This window comes from Symphalangus syndactylus, chromosome 1 (genome assembly GCF_028878055.3).
Source record: "Symphalangus syndactylus isolate Jambi chromosome 1, NHGRI_mSymSyn1-v2.1_pri, whole genome shotgun sequence".
NCBI lineage: Eukaryota > Metazoa > Chordata > Mammalia > Primates > Hylobatidae > Symphalangus > Symphalangus syndactylus.
Window position 1 is genome coordinate 51,694,184 of NC_072423.2, and position 20,250 is coordinate 51,714,433.

The window sequence follows — 20,250 nt, forward strand, 5'->3', positions numbered from 1 at the left end:
GAGAAGACCAAATATGCAAAAATAGAAAAATAGTTATTTTAGGATGGTGTTGTTATGGGTGATTTTCTCCTCAAGGTTTTCTTTAAATGTATTATGTTACTTTGCATTAATATAATAAAAAATTTGGTATAGTCAACATGAACTTTTCCTTAATGTGACTGATTATATTTCCCAAAGATAACTGTTTAGTGAGGATCAAAGCATAAAATTAAATTGCCTACTAATGAGCTATTGCTTCAGTATTTAACACTAAGACTCAGGTGTCACCTGAGTCTTATACATCATGAGGTATAAAGTACAAGCATGTTGTGTGTGGTGCAGGAACAGATTTGGATGAGAAACAAGAAGTGACACCCAGTAAAGGAATCTCAGGAACCACTTAATAGCAGATAGGATTACTCATTCAAGGAAATGATCAATACAGCTTTCCCTAGGGGATTGGTTTCAGAACCTTCCTTCCCCCGCAAGAATCCATTCATGCTCAAGTCCCCCAGTTGGCCCACTGAATCCAGCAATATGAAAAGCTAGCTGCCTTTGGTTTCATATACCATGAATACTGTATTTTCAGTTTACTTTTGGTTGCGGATCTGGAATCCACGGATATGGAAGTTCGACTGCATTTATTGAAAAAAAAAATCACTTATAAGTAAGCCCGTGCAGTTCAAACCCATGTTGTTCAAGGGTCAACTGTACTAGTTCCTGAAAGGGTTAAATAAAGGAGGGTGCAACCCAGAAGGGATATAGAGAGAAGGGAGAGGGACTAATGATGGTTGTCTTTTCGGTTCTCTGCCATCTCCTACCACCTTAACCCATCTCTGTTATCTATCAGGGATGTGCAAATGATGGCCTGCAGGCCAAGTATAGTCCATTGCCTGTTTTTGTAAATAGCTTTACCGAACACAGCCAAGGCCATTTCTTTATGTATTATCTTTGGCTGTTTTCACACTACAATGATTTGAACAGTTTTGACTGAGACTTGTACGACCAGCAAGGCAAAAAATATTTACAATTTGGCTCTTTAAAGATACATTTGTCCCATACCCCCATATATAAGGAGATTTATAAAGCAACACCCTATTTAGATAATGGGCCACCTTTTCCTGTTACTTTTTCTTCACCAGCCTGGAAGATAGGATGATCATATAATTTATCATCCAAAATGAAATGTTTTGAGGGTGAAAGTCAGTGCTAACTAGACTATTTTCCAGGAACACAGACTTGAACCAGGATTGTCCCATACAAACCCAACATATGGACCATCTAGTATAAGGGCTAGCAGTACAAGATCAGTTTTCAAAGGGCACTCATGATCTGCGGCTATAGACACAGAAAGCTTAGGTGGTTTCTCTTCCTGGTTCTTCCTATTTCTAATGCCCTCAGGTACCTTTCCACTGAGCCCTGTCCCAACTCTGTCCTAGAGCCTGCTCTGGCCGCTGAATATTCCAGCTGTTGGAACATCATGCAGGGTACCATATCTCCACTTTGTTTGTTTGTTTGTTTTAGATGGAGTCTTGCTCTGTCACCCAAGCTGGAGTGCAGTGGCATGATCTTGGCTCACTGCAACCTCTGCCTCCTGGGTTCAAGTGATTCTCATGCCTCAGCCACTCGAGTAGCTGGGATTACAGACATGCGCCACAACGCCCAGCTAATTTTTGTATTTTTAGTAGAGACAGTGTTTTGCCATGTTGGCCAGAGTGGTCTTGAACTCCTAACCTCTGGTGATCTGCCCACCTCGCCTACAAAAGTGCTCCATATTTCCACTTTCACTAGAGCAACAGGAGAAAACACCTATTCGTCCACACTAAATAATTATTCCAAGTCAATACAGTGAATTTTATACCTGCAAATTTTAATATCAAGACAACTTCTTAAAATGCTATTCTTAAGTGGAAGAATTTCAGTTTCTCTTCTCAAATATTTAAAAAATGACCACCAGTCATAGCATTTATTACAATGAGGCCCCAAAACAAATATGGTATATTATTCATGATTTGAGCTTTTAATATTCACCATTACTGTTTAGAGAGTTACTATTCAAGAATGAGGTTTCTAATTTTATTATTGCAGAATTTTTTTTAAAAGAAGAAAACACAAACGCCCCCACACACTTTTTTTTAAGTAAAAATGTTTGATGCTGTGGAGAAATAGGAGTAAAATAAAAGATGTTTAAAGTAGCTTTGATGAAATATAGGATGTTACACCACACTTTGTGAGACTATTCTGTGTGAACAATAATAGCTTGTAGCTTTGGGACCTCTCTGAATGGCTTTCCAAATATTGCCATCTGGTGGAATTTCAGTTAATTGTTTCTTTGTTCTAAGGGCTCCTGGAGGTGACTCTTGAAGACATTACTTACAGAGACTTAGAGTAATAGTTCGAAATAACTGAAGGTCAAAATGATTGCATCTCAAAGACAAATCCCAAACTGAAAAAAATGAGGCTTTCTAGGTTCCTCATCTCTGTCACAAGCATGCTCGCATGCTCTCACTCTCTCTTTCTGCCTCTCAAAGCCAACAGAGTGGCTTTCTTGATCCTTAACAATACCAAATAAAAATCATTTATTTATAAATAGCGACGTCATGAGTTCATTTTGACCATATCTTGATAGTCTACCCTCCCCACCTATCATAAGATTTTTCAAATTTAAACTTTAATTAATTGGCTTGACCATTTTTGGAGGAATTGCTAATAGCAATTAATTAGCCCTTTGTACACTTGGGAAATGGAATTTGGTTTGAAAAATAGTGTTTTAAAAGAGCATATTTACTCAAATATTGGCTTTGATTGTGTACTGGAATTTTGAAAATAAATTTGTTACAACGACAATATTACTACTCACTTTAAATTAATTTTTAAGCAAGGAGTCATGCAACACAATTTATATAAACCTTACCTTGAGCATCCAGGCTTTCTCCCTGGCTGTTGAAATGAACTGTTCCTCTGGGAAACAGGACACTGGGATAGTAAAAATGGAAGAAAAAAAAGAGTGCAAGCATTTAATATGATGAAAATACGGAAGCAAAGAGGTATAATTTAGTTTAGTGGGTGTAGTCAGCAATGGAAAAAAATTAAAGAAAAAATACACGCCAAATATCCAAAAGTCAATCGATCTTACCATATGAAAGCGATTAAGTCAGCCAGACGATAGAATTATACTCTCAATATATATTATTAGATCAATTCTCATATTGATTAATAGTTGATAAAAATTTATTATAATGTCAGTCCTATGAAAATAATTTTTCTTTTGTTTTTCCCCTGCCCTGATAGTCTGATGTGACGGGAATCATGTCGGCGGATAACCCCAAGGAGCAGTGCCTCTAGTGGGATATCAAATACCAACAGCAATTAAAGTACTAAATTCCCCAAACTTAGGTTTATCCAGGTTTTATATTTAGTATCAACACAGGCTTTTTCTAGTCAAAAAGATTTTTAATTTCGACAGGATAAGCATTATAAACGACTTTAAAATGTACATACCAATAAGCAGTAATTTAGTAATTTACTTTCTTTTCTTTTCTTTTTTTTTTTTTTTTTGGAGATGGAGTCTCGCTCTGTCGCCCAGGCTGGAGTGCAGTGGCGCGATCTCGGCTCACTGCAAGCTCCGCCTCCTGGGCTCATGCCATTCTCCTGCCTCAGCCTCCCGAGAAGCTGGGACTACAGGCGCCCGCCACCACGCCCAGGTAATTTTTTTGTATTTTTAGTAGAGTCGAGGTTTCACCATGGTAGCCAGGGTGGTCTCGATCACCTGACCTCGTGATCCGCCCACCTTGGCTTCCCAAAGTGCTGGGATTACAGGCGTAAGCCACCATGCACGGCCAATTGACTTTCGTTATATGAATTAGCTATTTATTTTCAAAATATGCTTTGACTAAATGAGGCAGTAAGACAGTAAACTGATGAGGGACAAATCCAATTCTGGAGGCTGAGAAATGCAGGAGTCTGAGTTTGCTTTGAGAATCCAGCGTTTGGGGGATGAACGGTTACGGAGGAGGTCGCTATGTTTCAACCGGATGCTGCTATAAATGACCTGACTTGCATATACATATGAGCCTTAACTCTCTTCCCCACTTTCCATCTAAGCCCTACATTGCTCTTCTGTGTTTTCTATGACCATTTCAGAAATGACTTGGTGTTTATTTAGCTTAAAATCAATTGTGTAAAAATAAAATATTTGTGATAGATCCAACATGGTGTGATTATTCCCAGACACAGTTCTGGAGATGTTGCTGGTAGCATTATTATTTTTTTAATTAAAAGGGGGGAGGTAGGCATTTTATAGTTTTTCTCTAAGGGAAAAAGGAGATGTTTAGTTAAAAAAAGGCAAAAAACAAAATGGCAAGAGTCAAGAGAATAAAAGTAAAGGTGACAACTGAATTGTTATACTACTCAGTGAAGGATCTTAAAAATAATTAATAAACTTGGGCTTGTTTAAAAATCAGAAAACTTAACATGAATAGTGTACATAGTGTCAATAACTAAATTTAGATATACTGACTACAATCTAAGTTTTTTCCTTCAGATACAATAAGTTGAATTTCCTTACATATTTTGCAGCAGAATTTAATTTTATGAACACTTTATATCTTTCTATAATTGAATGATAGTTGATAAACCTAAATTCGGATTTTAACAACATTGGTTCTCATCCATGTCAGTTTCTATTCTTAAGTCCTTCAATTTTCCAGAAATTTCAACTGAATCAGAATGAAATTTTCATTTATCTACTTTATTTAATAGTACCCAGTAGCTGTGCAAGCCACTGGCCACCAAGCTACGAAGCAGGAACATAAGGTTTCTAGTTCATCTATAAAGCAGATAATTAGCCCTTAGAAAATTCAGAATTGTCTGTATACAATTGGTCTTTTTCTATTTTCCGACAACGGTCCATTGCTAGTTTTTCAGCAGCCGCAGTGGATCAGTTTGGAGAAGAATGACATTATTTATTGAACACCTTATGCACCAATCATTTCACATATTTTATCTAATTTAATCCTCAAAATTATCTTATTATAAATGAAGAAACAGAGGCTCAGAGTAGTGGGGCAATTTGCCCAATATCATGCAGCTAGAAAGGGATAGATTTTAATTGAGTCTGGCAGACCAGTATCTATCTCCTTTCTCTTTCATCTGTATGTCCACACTAAAATACCTTAATAGCAGTCATTTGACATAGATTAGAAATACCTGGAGAGCTTTCACTCCACCATCATAAGTTCAGGACCTAGCATATGGTAGGTGCTCAAGAAGTCCCAGCCTTGCAAGGATAGAGGTCTAGCCTTCCCATGCAGCCTTTGCTAGTGGGGATAGGAGTGAGGCAAAGCTTGCTCCTGCTGTGTTTGGCAGGAGTAGAGCTCTTACTGTCTGCAAGTCTCACACTTTACATAAAAACGAACTCAAAATGGATCACGGCATAAATGTAAAATGTAAGACTACAAAACTTGTAGAAAAAACAAAAAACAGGAGAAAATCTTTAGGATCAGAGCTGGCAAAGTGTTCTCAGCCTTGACACCAAAAACACAATCTGTAAGAGGAAAAATTGGTAAATTGGACTTCATCAAAATTAAAAACTTTTGCCCATGTGAAGCAGATATAAATACAAGATATAAACTAGAAGAAAGTATTTGCAAGCCCAATATCTGACAAAGAACTAGTGTCTAAAATAAAGAACTCTCAAAATGCAACCAAATAAACCAACTTAGTCGGAAAATGGGAAAAAGATATGAACAGACATTTAACTGAAGAGGATATAGATATACAGAGAGCAAATAATATTAAATGATATACAATATTATTAGCCTATAGATAAAAGAAAATTAAAACTACATGAGACATCACAACATACCTATCAGAATGGCTAAAATAAAAAATAGCGACAACACCAAATGTTGGCGAGAGTTTGAAGAAACTAGATCACTCATATATTGCTTCTGAGAGTATAAAATGGTAGAGCTCCTGTGGAAAACAGTTTAGCAGATTTAAAAGCTAAACATGCAAGTACCATATCACCCAGCAATTGCTCACTTTGGCATACACCCCAGAGAAATGAAAACTTGTTTATAGCAGTTTTATACATAGTAGCCCCAAACTGGAAACCACCCAGATATCTTTCAACAGGTTAATGGTTAAACAAACTGTGCTACATCCAAACTTCAGAATACTACCCAGCAGTGAGAAGGAACCAACTATTGATAGAAAGTAACAACCTGAATGAATCTCCAGAGAGTTAGGTTGAGTGAAAAAAGAAAGTCCTTAAAGGTTATATACTGCATAATTCCATTTATCTAACATTTTTAAAATGGGAAAACTATAGAAATGGAGCACAGATTAGTGGTTGCCAGGGGTTAAGAGGAGGGGGTGAGGGCTGGAGGGAAATGAGTGTGATTATAAAAGGCAACCCAAATATTTTTGTGGTGATGGAAATGTTCTGAACCTTGATTGTATTGACACCAATATCCTGGTTGTGACATTGTGCCGTAAGTTTGCAAGATGCTACCATGGCAGATTGGATAAAGAATATATGGGATCTCTCTATATTATTTCTTACAATTACATCTTAATGTACAATTATCTCAAAATATATATATTTCTAAATCAGGTAATTGGATAGGAACTAGAATTGAGCAAGATACATTAGTTTTATTTTCTTACCTTTTCAAAGAAAAGCAAAAGCCCCAAAGCAGTGGGCAAGATGGATCAGGAGTTTGCTCCATTTTGCACAGATCCAAGAAAAAAATAACTCACCCACTAACTTAGCATTCAGAAACCACTGCCAATGTTCTGCTATCCAATCTTGCCTATGTTGGAATTTTCTTTGCTGTTATTCACCTTTCTCCCTCATGTACCTTCTTAATACATTAAAATTCACAATACACATATTCAAACCAGAAGTGGGTTTGAAATAGCAGCTTGATACATCATGTATCTTTTTTTTTTTGAGACAGAGTCTTGCTCTGTTGGCCAGGCTGGAGTGCAATGGCTCCATCTCTGCTGACTGCAACTTCCGTCTCCTGGGTTCAAGTGATTCTCGTGCCTCAACCTCCCGTGTAGCTGGGATTACAGGCATGTGCCACCACACCCCACTAATTTTTGTATTTTTTTTAGTAGTGATGGGGTTTTGCCATGTTGGCCAGGCTGGTCTTGAACTCCTGGCCTCAAGTGAGGCTGCCTGTCTTGGCCTCCCAAAGTGCTGGGATAACAGGTGTGAGCCATGGCACCCAGCCGATACATCCTGTATTTTTTAATGGATCTCTCATACCCTTAAGTTCACACTATCTAGGAATTTTCAAAATCTTATAAAATGTCCACATCTTATTTGCATAGAAATGGAATATTTAACATTTATTTTTACAAATGGGGTCTTGCAGTGATGCCCAAGCTAGAGTACAGGAGGCTATTCACAGGCACAATCACAATGTACTGCACCCTCAACCTCCTGGGCTCAAGCGATCCACCTGCCTCCAGATCGATCTCAAGTCACTGGGACTATAGGTACGTGTATGGAGTGGAATTTCATCCTTCGTGGTACTATTTTACGGATGACAAGGCAGGTGTTCTGTATTCAAAACTGGACCATACACTAAATAATGACAGAATTTTAATCACCAACACACACAGAGGAACTTGCAAAATCCCCCTTCATGTTTGGAAAGATCATACTTTTATTCTTTAGCCATTCTGAGCACTAGGGCAGCTCCTCAGAAATGAGCAGCCATAAGGCAGCTGCTTTCTCTGGCTTGTTTGTTGGTTTTGTTTTCATTGAAAAGACCAAATATCTTTGTTAGGATAAGAGTCATGACTCTTTAACAAAGCACATTCTCTGTTTCTACAAAGGTCCATTTTCCCCATCCTCTAGAAATGTCAAATCCTCTTTCTTTGACAAACAAATCCAGAATTCCAGCATCCCATGTCCAAGGCACAGCAGCAGAACCTCTATCCTAGCTAGAGAGTTCCCCCATCCTCTGGCAAAGACTGCTACTTTCATGTCTGGCCACAAAAACTACAGGAACATGAAAGATCTATCAGAATGAAAAACATGTTTGTAAAAATATTTCAAATCATGCCATGCCATTGAAAGATTTCATTCTTTCTTCATTGCTATGTGTTTAACCAGTGAGGCTTCTGGTCAACACAAGGTTAAAGCATCCTCCTCACAAAGAGAGAGCATTACCACCTCCCCAGCTGTTCACAGCTTTTGCAAGAAGAGAACACTACCGGGGCCTGAGCCCAGGTTTTCATCTAGGGAGTTTACTAAGCTGTCTTTGGATCTCCAGAATAAGCTGTATCCTGAATTCCAAACTCCCCATGGCCACTTTGAGATATTGAATCCCTTCAGTTGTAGATCACGTTCTTTAGTGTGGGAGGTCCATAGCTTTCTAGGAATAAAGCAGCTTGCAGCATTAGCAGAAGGTCACAGGCCATTAATCCTGAGGTGGAGCCTACTAGATATTAATCTTTCAGAGAGCTCTGCCTCCACCACGCAGTGCCTCAATTAATGGTCTTGGGTTGGGCTCAGGGCCTTCTCTAGGGGCAGCAGAGGGGAGGCCCAGACTCCCTCCCTTCTCCTGTGCAACTCCCCCAGGGCAAGACTGCCAGGAAGCACAGAGCTGAGCACACATCAGGGAAACCAAAAACCAAATGAGCGTATCTGGCAAGTAAAGGAGGTCAGATTACACTGAATCTTGGGTTAAGTCTGGTACAACTCATTCTTCTCCTTAAGAAAGACAAACTACCAAATGGCCCATATTGTATATTTAAGGACTTCAAAAAAATTATAGCTCACTGCTAAATGGATTTTGGTGGTATATATTAAGAATGGTAATGATGTTATAAACTGATGGTCATATGATTTAGGTTTCTATAAAAATAAAAGATAATCCCCAGAAAATACCTAAAATGATAGCTACAATAAAATAAAAATTCAGTTTTTTTCATACAAATGTAGCCTAGCCCTTTCTTCTTGGAATCATCATTTATCCATCTGCTACTTTCCATGTGAATCAGAATTAAAATATTTTTTAAGATTGCCCTTTCTATTTTTGAATAGAATATTTATAGTGCTCAATGTACAAAAGTAAAATTCTTTCAAAAAATTACATGAGACAAAGCTACATATATGGGAAATAACACATATATTATAGTTCTGTAAAGTGTTTTTATAATTACATTATTTTCACTTATCCTTTTATCCATTTTTAATCAGATATTTTTGAAAATAGAGTCGTAAGCATAGAATAGCTCCTCTCCTCATGTGTGCAATTAATAATGAAATGTGGCAGAATGCACATTATGTGGCAGAATGCATGTTACGTGTCAAAGTAGCACAGAGAGAGGTTCGATTTCAGGTTCAATTTCAGAGCCCAGGGTTCAAGTTTAGTGTTTGGGTCATAGTGGAAACTAAAGCCCTGCTTTCCATGCTTGCTGTCTTTATAGTCTGTAATTCCTTTGATCATGCAAAGAAGGAACACAGTAACATACTAAGGGTTACATGTGAAATCTAAGTAAGACTGACAGTAGCAAAAGGGCTGAAAAGACATTGGGTATCAAGGGCTACTGTGACTTTTTGCGCTGTATTGTGCTCTGTGGAAATCTTTTCAAATTATATTTTAACATTTTTGGCCAAGTCCGGAGTGAGACTCTGTCTAAAAAAAGAATTGCAACTTCGGCCAGCCTCAGTGGCTCACGCCTGTAATCCCAGCACTTTCAGAGGCCGAGCTGGGCAGATCCCCTGAGGTCAAGAGTTCGAGACTAGCCTGGCCAACGTGGAGAAACCCCGTCTCTACTAAAAATAAAAAAATTAGACCGGGTGCGGTGGCTCACGCCTGTAATCCCAGCACTTTGGGAGGCCAAGGCGGGCGGATCACGAGGTCAGGAGATCGAGACCATCCTGGCTAACATGGTGAAACCCCATCTCTACTAAAAATATAAAAAAATTAGTGGGGTGTGGTGGCGGGCACCTGTAGTCCCAGCTACTCGGGAGGCTGAGGCAGGAGAATGGTGTGAACCTGGAAGGCAGAGCTTGCAGTGAGCCGAGATGGCACCACTGCACTCCAGCCTGGGTGACAGAGTGAGACCCCGTCTCAAAAAAAAAGAAAAATGCTGGTAAGTGAATGGGACTTGTAGAGACCTGTGGGAATGTTTGCACAGCCTCCGTCCATAAGTTTCCTGTTTGAGCCAATGTGAAGACCCCAGGATGCTGATACAACAACAAACAGCCTTGCTCTTGGGGTCCCTGCTGTGGGATCTGCCTTACAAAGGAATCTACTTTCAAAAGGTTTGGGGGCCACATTAGCAACTGAATTCCTTGATAGAAAAAAAATTCATGCTAAATTCCACTCAACTGGGAAATAGCCCAGTGAAGTTGTGAAGCAGATACCCCAATTACACTGTCAGGGATAAAACAACTACTGGGGAAATCAATATATTAATGGAAATAAATCCAGGTAACATATACAACTTGAAAATATTTCTTAAAGGCTTTTCCTTTAGTAATTATACTTGTTTATAGCTCTTAGTTTTGCAAAATTATTTTATGTATATCACATCACCCAGATCGTGAAAGTGTAATTCATTTTGGTTGTTTATTTGTTTGAGACGGAGTCTCACTCTTGTAGCCCAGCCTGGAGCTCAGTGGTGCAATCTCAGCTCACTGCAACCTCAGCCTTCTGGGTTCAAGAGATTCTCCTGCTTCAGCCTCTCAAATAGCTGGGATTACAGGTGCCCACCACCACGCCAGGCTAATTTTTGTATTTTTAGTAGAAACGGGGTTTCACCATGTTGGCCAGGCTAGTCTCGAACTCTTGACCTCAGGGGATCCACTCGCCTTGGCCTCCCAAAGTGTTGGGATTACAGGTGTGAGCCACCTCACCCAGCTGAAATGGTAATTCTTTTATTACTTCTTCTAGAGGTTCACTCTGCTTGCCTTTTAGTTAGCTGCTTTTCTCTCCTTATGCTTTTTCCTGAAGAGCTCTCATGTGGTACCAAGTTGAAGAGTCAGAGCTCTAATTGTGCTTCTCAAAGTTTTTAAAAATCATCTTCCTCACTCCTCCTCCCCACTCACAAGGAGCCTTTGTATCCCCTAAGGATGCTAAGAAACCCTTTAGGATTCCCTAAATACTATGGAATAAGATTTTGTCCATAAAGGTTAACCTTTGGAGGCCACAAGCCATCGCAATATCCAATTTTCATTCCCCTTGAGAGTTTATGCTGTAACCCATGCGAGCAAACAGGCATTACTGAGCATCGCTATTTGTCAGGAGAGGTAGGGATACAAAAATGAATAAGGAGGATACAAAAACGAATAATGAATGAATGTTGCAAGTTGTAAACCTCCCACCCCCCTTTTTAAAGCATAACGCCATGAAAAGAAGAGGATTATTAACTCCCCCCTTTAGGTGAAGAAACTGAGGCTCAGGAAGCTTGTTTCTTGCATGAGATCACACAGCTAGTAAAGGAGAGAGTTGAAACCCAGACACTGGTCTTGTGATTCCAAATCACAGGCTTTTCTCACGGATCTATTCTACCGTTTTCTTATGTTTATCAGGCTTCCTTTGCATATTGTTTAAATTCAATTTCATATTTTTGAAGCAACAGGGCACCACATTACAGACCTCTGAAGACTTTGTACACAAGGTTTCTATTCTTTCATTTGTTCAACATATTAGCCACCCATGAGTAGCTACAATACACCAGAGGCTCTGCTATGTCACGTGCATCAGCTCATTTACTCCTCCCAATAACCCTATAAGAGGTGCTTTTCTTTATCCCATCTCACAGATGCATGAACTGAGGCTTCCAACCCATGTTTGTTGTACTTTGAAGCTGGGACTGTTGAGTAGCACCATACACACCTATTAGATTCCGTTACCATGTTGGGTGCTGGGATTCTAAGGGTGAACAAGACACAGAACAGCCACCTAGGACTTAAGTCTAGTTGGGTAACCACCTAAGCTCTGCCTCCTGTCAGATCAGCTGCAGCATTAGATTCTCATAGGAGCGCGAACACTGTTGTGAACTGTGCACGTGAGGGATCTAGGTTGCGTGCTCCTTATGAGAATCTAATGCTTGATGATCTGAGGTGGAACAGTTTCATCCCAAAACCGTCCCTCATCCTCCACCCCACCCCCAGTCTATGGAAAAATTGTCTTCCACGAAACTGGTCCCTGGTGCCAAAAAGGTGGAGGACCACCGAGGTAATAAACACAAAATAATCATATCACAGGGCTGTGAATGTGATATTGACAGCAGGGGTGGAAAAATTCCTGACTGCTGTTTTCTTGGGGAGCATATAGAGTTTGAAGATCAATTTGTTTTTCTCATTCTGAAAATTAGAGGAAAACAAGCATTTTAACTATCAGGTTCACCTGTGACAGCGCTCTCCTGACTTTATGAATCATCTGGGAATTTTGTAATGATGCAGGTTATGATTCAGTACGTCTAGGGGTTGAGGGGTGTGAGAATCCGCCTTTCTAAAATCTTCTAGGTGATGCTGCTGGTCTAAAGACCACACCTTGAGTTGCAAGGCACACACACACTCTCTGTGCTTCAGGCTCTTTCTAAAATCTGCTATGGTGACAGATTAACATGCACTTGGTAAAGGAGCCATTCACTCACATGATCCCAACTGAGATAAACTAATGTATAGCTTAGACCTTACTACCAAACAATGGACACAAACATATAGCTTAGACCTTACCACCAAACAAGCAAAACTAAGGATGTGAAGTCCATCCTTGATGCACACCACTTTTTTCTTGCTCCTCCTTCCTGTATTTATTCCTAGCCCCTAGTGGTAACATACTCACCCAGAGTTCCAGGTTCTTAGGGAAGTTCTCCCCTTTTGAAGATGGTATGTATTTAATTGATTAATTAGTTTGTGCAAATGCATAAGAGAGTGTTTTAACAAAAATTTGTTATTTTTTTCTCTGCTGACTCAAATGGCTGTCTCTGGATCTTGTTACATGAGCACCCTCAGTGAAGCCACTGTTATTTTTTTGTGTAGGCAATTGGATCAGATGAAGCTGCCACACATATATCCAGTGTGCTTGAGAGATAGGAAGATGCTTGGATGTCCTGCCAAATTCTGTGAATAGCAAACAATGAGCTAAAAAACTTAAAAACTTTGCATTACTTGATTCCACAACTGTATACTGTACCGGGACCATTATTCTGCCTAAAAGTGTCACGCTCAAAATGACTTTTGAGACTGCCTACACTTTATAATAACATTCCTCTCTTGGTGCACTTGCATTTTCAAACTGAGGGAAAAGAAGCGACCGCTGATGCTAGAATATCAGGAGTCCTCATCTACAGGGAGATGTGTCCAGAAAATGTATTTACTTAAGTTTTTAAAACCCTATGCATGTTTCTATGGAAATATGAGTTGGTTAGAGCTTAAGATACTGGTATAAGTTAATACTTTTATGGGTTAAAGGGATCTTTGAGGGCTACCCTGAGAATTCAGCTATCATTTGTAAAGCTGCCTGGTATAAAGAGCATTGGGACTTGGGGTATCATTCCCTGGGTTTGAGGTTTTCCCAATTATGTGACTTTGGACATGCCACTTAAACTCTGGGACCCAGTTTTTACAGTTTTCTGTAAAGTACAGCTCCTTAAAGAGCTGCTGCTACATATAAAAATTCTTTAGCAACTATAAATTTCTATGTACATGGAAAATACTTATTAAATTTATCATTATTATTATTGAATTTGAAAATATTTCCTTGGATCTGATTATAGTGATATAAAATATTAAAATAGAATCAAATCTAGGGAAAACTAACAGCTTAAACAGAATGGGAGGGAATACCTATCTTCAGGGATCATGTGGATGTGGCCTCGATGAAAAGGGCCCCAAGAAATCCTTGGAACAGGACCTTCTTTGGCCTTTCTGACCCTGCCAAGGCCTTTTTTGCTGCCTCTTCTGTAATACATGACCTTCGCAGCCCCAGTTTGACCATCATCTCTCTAAGGTTGGCAGCCTAGGAAAAGAAAGAAAAAAGCAGAAAACAGAAGCCAAAAAACAAAACTATCTTTTGACCACAGCTGAGACTTCTTCTGTTAGCTTAATGTTGAATAGTGCTCATAAGATTGCTGTACGGATTATGTGTTTTGTAGCTATCACTTCGTCTAACACAGTGCTTAATATCTTTATTTCCTTCAAATTTTTTGGAGCCTAGAGGAGCTTGTTTTTCTTCTTTCTTGTCCCTCCCCATCCCACATGGTTTCCTTTTTCATTCCCCATGGGGACAGCAAATGTCTCCCCATCCTCCCAGTTAGTACAATGTCCTGGAGAGCCAGAAAGCAGCTCAGGTGATCTGCAAAGCACTGTCAAAAGCAAATGATGTGCTATAAACGTTTAAAACTTTGCAATTACTAGTGGTTTTAGTAAAAAAAAAAAAAAAAAAAAAAGAAAATCCGTGTCTCGGTTTTTCATCTATAAAATGGCATTAAATGAGATCATCTCCAAGGTTGCTCTCAGCTCTAAAACACTATGATTCATTTGATTTGTTATTCGGCATAAATAATGAAGGGCATACATTTCAAGAGTTATGTACTGATTTTGTGAGACCCTGTCTGTCAACCCTCTGATTATACCAGACATTCAAGATGGGTAGAACACAACTAGCTTCATTTGTTCCCATCAGGAGTGAGAAAGTGTCATGGAGCTGTACCTCTGGTCCAGAGTACAGTAACACCACGGCCTGGCCAGGAGAAGGCTTTGCTCATCACAGACCCCTCTTTGGGCATCATTTGGCATTAATTTTTAGGTGCCAGGGCCATAAGAGAAGAACTGACTCCCACTTCTGTTCACAACTGTTGATGTATGGTCTTTCTATACTCACTAGCATGACTCAACTACAGTCTTAAAAAGGGGAAGTCCCTTTGATGAGGCTCAAAGAAAAGGTTGCTATAGTTGGTTCACTCCCTGTGTTTTAAGTCTATTTTCTTCTTGTTCTTGCCTGCTGTAGTGCCTCAGGCAGGTGCTGTATCAGTGCCTAGGACAGGCACAATGGCTCATGCCTGTAATTCCAACACTTTGGAAGGCAGAGGCAGGAAAATCCCTTGAGCCGAGGAGATCTAGACCACCCTGGGCAACAAAACATGACCTTGTCTCTATTAAAAGTAAAAAAAAAAAAAAAAAAAAAAATGCCGGGAATGGTGGTGTACACCTATATTGCCAGTTACTTGGGAGGGTCACTTGAGCCCAGGAGTTTGAAGCTGCAGTGAGCTATGTCTGTATCACTGCACTCCAATCTGAGCAAGAGTGAGATCCTGTCTCACTCATTCATTCATTTATAAATAAATCAGTGTCCAGTAATTGTGCAGTAGCTCAAAATCACAAGATTCAGGCCTTAGTGTCTTGACCTGTATTTTGAGGCAGCACAATCCAACTCACTCCTGGACTCGATCAGTGGTTCTGCTTTTTCCATGTCTTCCCTTATCTCTAATGGGATATGATAGATGGACTCTTTATTTGTCAGCCTAGGCCAAATGAGGGAGAGACAACCCAACACTAAAATCCACATGCACAGGGAAACGTGAGCTCAGGAAGTTTTCTGAGTGGGTGCTTTTTAAAATGTGTCTGATCTGCCGGAAATCACACTGCTTTCATATTTTGAACAGCTATAATGGCATTCTCCATATGTTAAATGGATGTTTAAACTTATCACTGCATCTGCCTATTCCAATTTAAAGAATTCAATGTGCTAATGGACTATCAAAACTGCATGTTTTCCTCACGTTTAAAATGTAATTTATGGATTCCCCAAAGGAAAAAAATATAGTTCCCACTCTATTTTCTATTATATTTTATTATAAGAAAATGAATTAACAAACACCTTTCAAAGCACTGGCATATTTTGTGGAGAGAGGATGGGTAAAGTTACGTAGGATGCTTTCATTTTATTATGAGACCAGAGGTCACAAAAGTGAATTGAGTTGGCTTAGATTGTACTTTAAGCACAGCTGGGGCAAGAACTAGGTCCCTTGACAATCAGTTCAAATTGACTTATTGTTCATATAATAAAGAACAATAAGAATGATGTTGTGCTCAACTTGCAAAAGTTTTGAGTGAAGATCATCGCACAGACTTTGAACTAAGAGGGGTAGTTGGAGACAACCATTCTTTGTCTTACTTCATGTTTTCTTTTGAATATTTTAGTAGCTATTGCTGCCTCCACTTTATCTTTTCTCTAATTTTACTTGTCTGTAATATTTTTGCTCTTTTAATTTTTTAATCTCTAGAGCCTCTACCCATGATTAGTAAAAATATTTACATAATTTTTCAGCTAGAGAAATCAGTGTTCAAAAGTCGCCCAACCAAAGTCACACAAAATTATTAACAGAGTGGTAACAAAGCTCAGGGCTATGAATCATTCTTTAATGTTAAAAGAAAACCCAAAATATAAAAAACAAAAAAAATTCACACAGCTTTCAGATTCCAATAGCAACCCTTAAAACACCACTAGGCCTCACAAGAATATAGTGTTAAAAATCTCTTCCCATTGGGATGGGCCACAAACCCCATGGGAAAATATGACTCAAAATATGACTTGATGTTATAGAGCACAGAACACAACAATTGTTTTACCTATCCCGTGTGACTTACCTGCGTCAGATTGCTCAATAAGTTATACTCTAAAGGTGCCAGATGACTCCTAACAAACCCCACCCAAGGTCCCAGGTCTGGGCAAATTACCATAAATAGCATCATCACCGACACTCAGGTAAGGGATTCCCGAAAGACAGCCTGACATACTCTTCTACAAAAGAGATGAACCTAACTCCAATTCACAACTCGCCTGGAGCTGTGTCCATGGTGATGGGTAAGTATAATATAGCAGTGGACTCCCAAGAGGAGAAAAAAGGCCACACATTCTGGAATATAATTATACTCCTTTTAGTCTTGCAGTCTGTGTGGCTAATTGTGAGAGCTGTGGGTAAGCAGTACCAGGAGCCTCTCGTTCCTTTCAAATAAGGCAAATAATAGTTCTGTAGGACAGACGTTTCTTGTTTCTGAGCACAACTTGGTTCCAAAGCTCTACTCGGTCTCTCCTGTTACTCAAAACAGGCTCAGTGAACGAACACGGAAACAGAAAACCAAATGATGCATGCTCTCACTTAGAAGTGGGCGCTAAACATTGGGTATACATAGACGTAAAGATGGGAACAATGGACACTGGGGACTACAAAAGGGAATTGGGAGAGAGAGAGAAGAGGAAGAGAGGGGAGGAAAGAGGGAGGAGGAGGTGGACAAGGGTTGAAAAACTACCTGTTGGATACTATGCTCATTACCAGGGTGATGTGTTCAGTTGTACCCCAAACCTCAGCATCATGCAATATACCATTGTAACAAATCTGCATGTGCCCCCCTGAATCCAAAATAGAAGTTGAAAAACAAAAAGCAGAGGCTCAGGAACTGATCCTACCCCCATCAGATTATCCGTCCCCAAGTTCACAAAACATTCCTTCCACAATGAAAAGACCAAGGGATCCATGGATACAGTGAAAGCTCCCTATAGTTCAATTATTGCTTAATTTTTTGTGTGTTTCTTTTTATAGAGATGGAGTCTCAGTATATTGTCCAGGCTGGCCTTGATTTCCTGGCCTCAAGCGATCCTTCTGCCTTGTCCTGCCAAAGTGTTGGGATTATAGGCATGAGTCACCATGCCCAGCCTGATAAATCTTAATATAACTTAGAAACATCAGTGGAGAAGTACCATGCTTTTAACTGTCAAAAATTTTAAAACAAACATCTAAAAAATTCCCTAGGGCATCAGTGGTTTACACTGAATGTAGTGCCAGATGAAATTTATCATAGATGAGAGTCAGGATTGGAGAAAAAAGTCACATCTGAGATTTTTAGATAAGAAATGTGGGTTTTTCTAAATGAAAAAAATGACCTACATTAAGATTCCAGACAAAAATATCCCAACACCTGTCAGAGTTAGAAATCAATTCTCCAAGAGTCCACCATATATCTTTCCTAGTGTTCCTTACTCTCTCCTGTCAGATAAGCGTTCTGTTCCTTCTAAACCCTTACCAAAACCTGCCAACTGGTCAACCCTCACACCAAGCCTCAAATGCCATCCCTCCCAGAGGTATTAGTATTTAACAAAGCAGAAGAAATGAAGTTTTGGCAGTGGACTTCCAGAAGTTATTCACAGAGAAGCATTCCCCACCAAGCATGTTTTTTATAAGAAAGACTGCACCGAAACGGGACCCTCTAACAAACTGCAGTCCCATGGTGGAGAGCACCCTTTCTGAGTGCACAAGAAGATTCTCATTGCAATTCTTCATCTACAAATCATTATATTGGAAAGTGAAACAATTCCCAAAGTTAAAATCTTGTGTCAAGCACTGTGCTAGAATCTGGGGATGTGGAGACGAATGCAAGTTTATTGTAATCTTCAATGGATTGACATGCAGGGGGGATGAAAAGCAAACCAAATATGGGCCACCTAACTCACCCCATTGAGATGGGTGGAGACCATGGTTAGGAGGTTAGGAAAGACTTTCCATATCAATGTTTCTCAAATATTAATGCCAAACAACAGATTACCTGGGGATCCTCCTAAAGGGCAGATTCTGAATGAGAATGTCTGCAGAAGACCCTGAGGTTCTGCATTTATGAGATGCTCCCAGGTGATGCTGATGCCACTGGTCAGTGGACCACAATTTAAAAAAAAAGAGAGAGAGTGAGAGGGAATGTCTCACTCTGTTTCCCAAGCTGTAGTGCAGTAGCATGATCATAGCTCCCTGCTGCCTTGAACTCCCAGGCTTAAGTGATCCTCCTGCCTTAGCCTTCCAAGCATCTGGGACTATAAGCACGGCACCATACCTGGCAATTTTTTCAAAATTTTTTGGTAAACATAGGGTCACACTATGTTGCCCAGGCTGGTCCTGAACTTCTAACCTCAATAAATCCTCCTGCCTCAGCCTCCCAAAATGCTGGCATTATAGGCATGAGCCATCACACACAGGCGAACCACATATCTTGCATACCAAGAACCTGAGATAAGACAAAGTCCAAGCTTGAATCAACTAAGACATCCAAGACAGAAGAGCGAGAGAAGGCACAGGCAAAGACCCCAAAGCTAGAGACATTAAGCTGGATAAAGGGAACATTAAAAATGCTAAGGAAATGTTTTATGTAAGACATTGTTGAATGTAAATACAGACAAGAAGAACTTTACACAATAAAAATAGTTTTAGTAATAGTTGCATGAGGGTGGTTAACATTAGGAGTACTTCCTCCTACACCCCTCCTTCCTTTTTTGGTTTGGGCTCTCACTAATGAATTTATGTTTATTACAACAACAAAAGGATAAATAGACTTCTCCTTTGTGTGCTAGTGGTGGAAATTCTGCCCTGGGATGTTTTAAGAAAATGACCGTGCAGGCTCTTCCAATTTGGGGTTGTATGATAGGATAAGATAAAAACCTACTTAATAACTAATCACGATTATGTAATAATGTGGTAATAATCATTTCCTGAGAGAGTGTGCAGGCAAGATTATACAGAATTCTAGAAGAAAAAAACAAAACAAAAGAAAACCTGTCTTTTGATTTCACAGAGCAATGTCTGCTATGGAATCCATTGCTTGGTGCCCTGGAGCACATCACTGTTCCCCAGCCATGAGGAGAACTTTAAGGTTCTGAGGAGCAGAAGGGAGTGTGTGGCTGACATGGACACATATAGCCAGCAGCTACATGTAAGATACATGCTCTGTGGCTTCATCCCCAGTGTGTAGATGGAGCTGTTAAATGAACATCACCCGTCTTCCAAATCAGGCATGTTGCAGGAAACCACATCCTATAATAGTCAACTGCCAGACCTATATGAAGCAGATCATTAAACAAGTCTTAGGACATCACTGTACGTCCTACAGTCATAAAGATGTACACACGTTATCTGATCTTGTAACTCTTGTCAGACTTCTCTTTCTCTATTTGACAGATGAAAAAACTCAATTTGAAGGATGTTGATGAGGGATGTTAATAACATCTCTAAAGTCACCCAGTTAGCAGCAGAACCAGTTTTAAAACTCAAGCTACTTGGCATTCTTGCTCCAATTTCTGAATTCATTCTATGATACAATACTATAACTTCTAAAGGACAGGAAAGCAGGCATAAAGAAGTGAGGTTTTAGAACTCAAAAATAATTATCTATGGACTCTTTGTTACTTTTAAAAACTTTAAATTTCACAAGAATAGTTTGGAATCTCCCATAGACCCAACTGGATTTCC

The 20,250-nt window shown here is 39.5% G+C and overlaps 1 protein-coding gene across 3 annotated transcripts in view; it reads right to left on the bottom strand.

Moving 5' to 3' along the window:
• Window positions 1–20,250, bottom strand: part of MAPRE2 (microtubule associated protein RP/EB family member 2) — a 163,350-nt gene that overhangs the window by 132,124 nt on the left and 10,976 nt on the right. For all 3 annotated transcript variants that reach the window (XM_055234593.2, XM_063640583.1, XM_063640576.1), the window contains one exon: window positions 2,894–2,955. Coding sequence is in view for 2 of the 3 variants with exons in the window: in XM_063640583.1 (XP_063496653.1) it covers window positions 2,894–2,955 (62 nt within the window). In the remaining variant the exon portion in view is untranslated. The remainder of the gene's footprint in view (window positions 1–2,893; window positions 2,956–20,250) is intronic.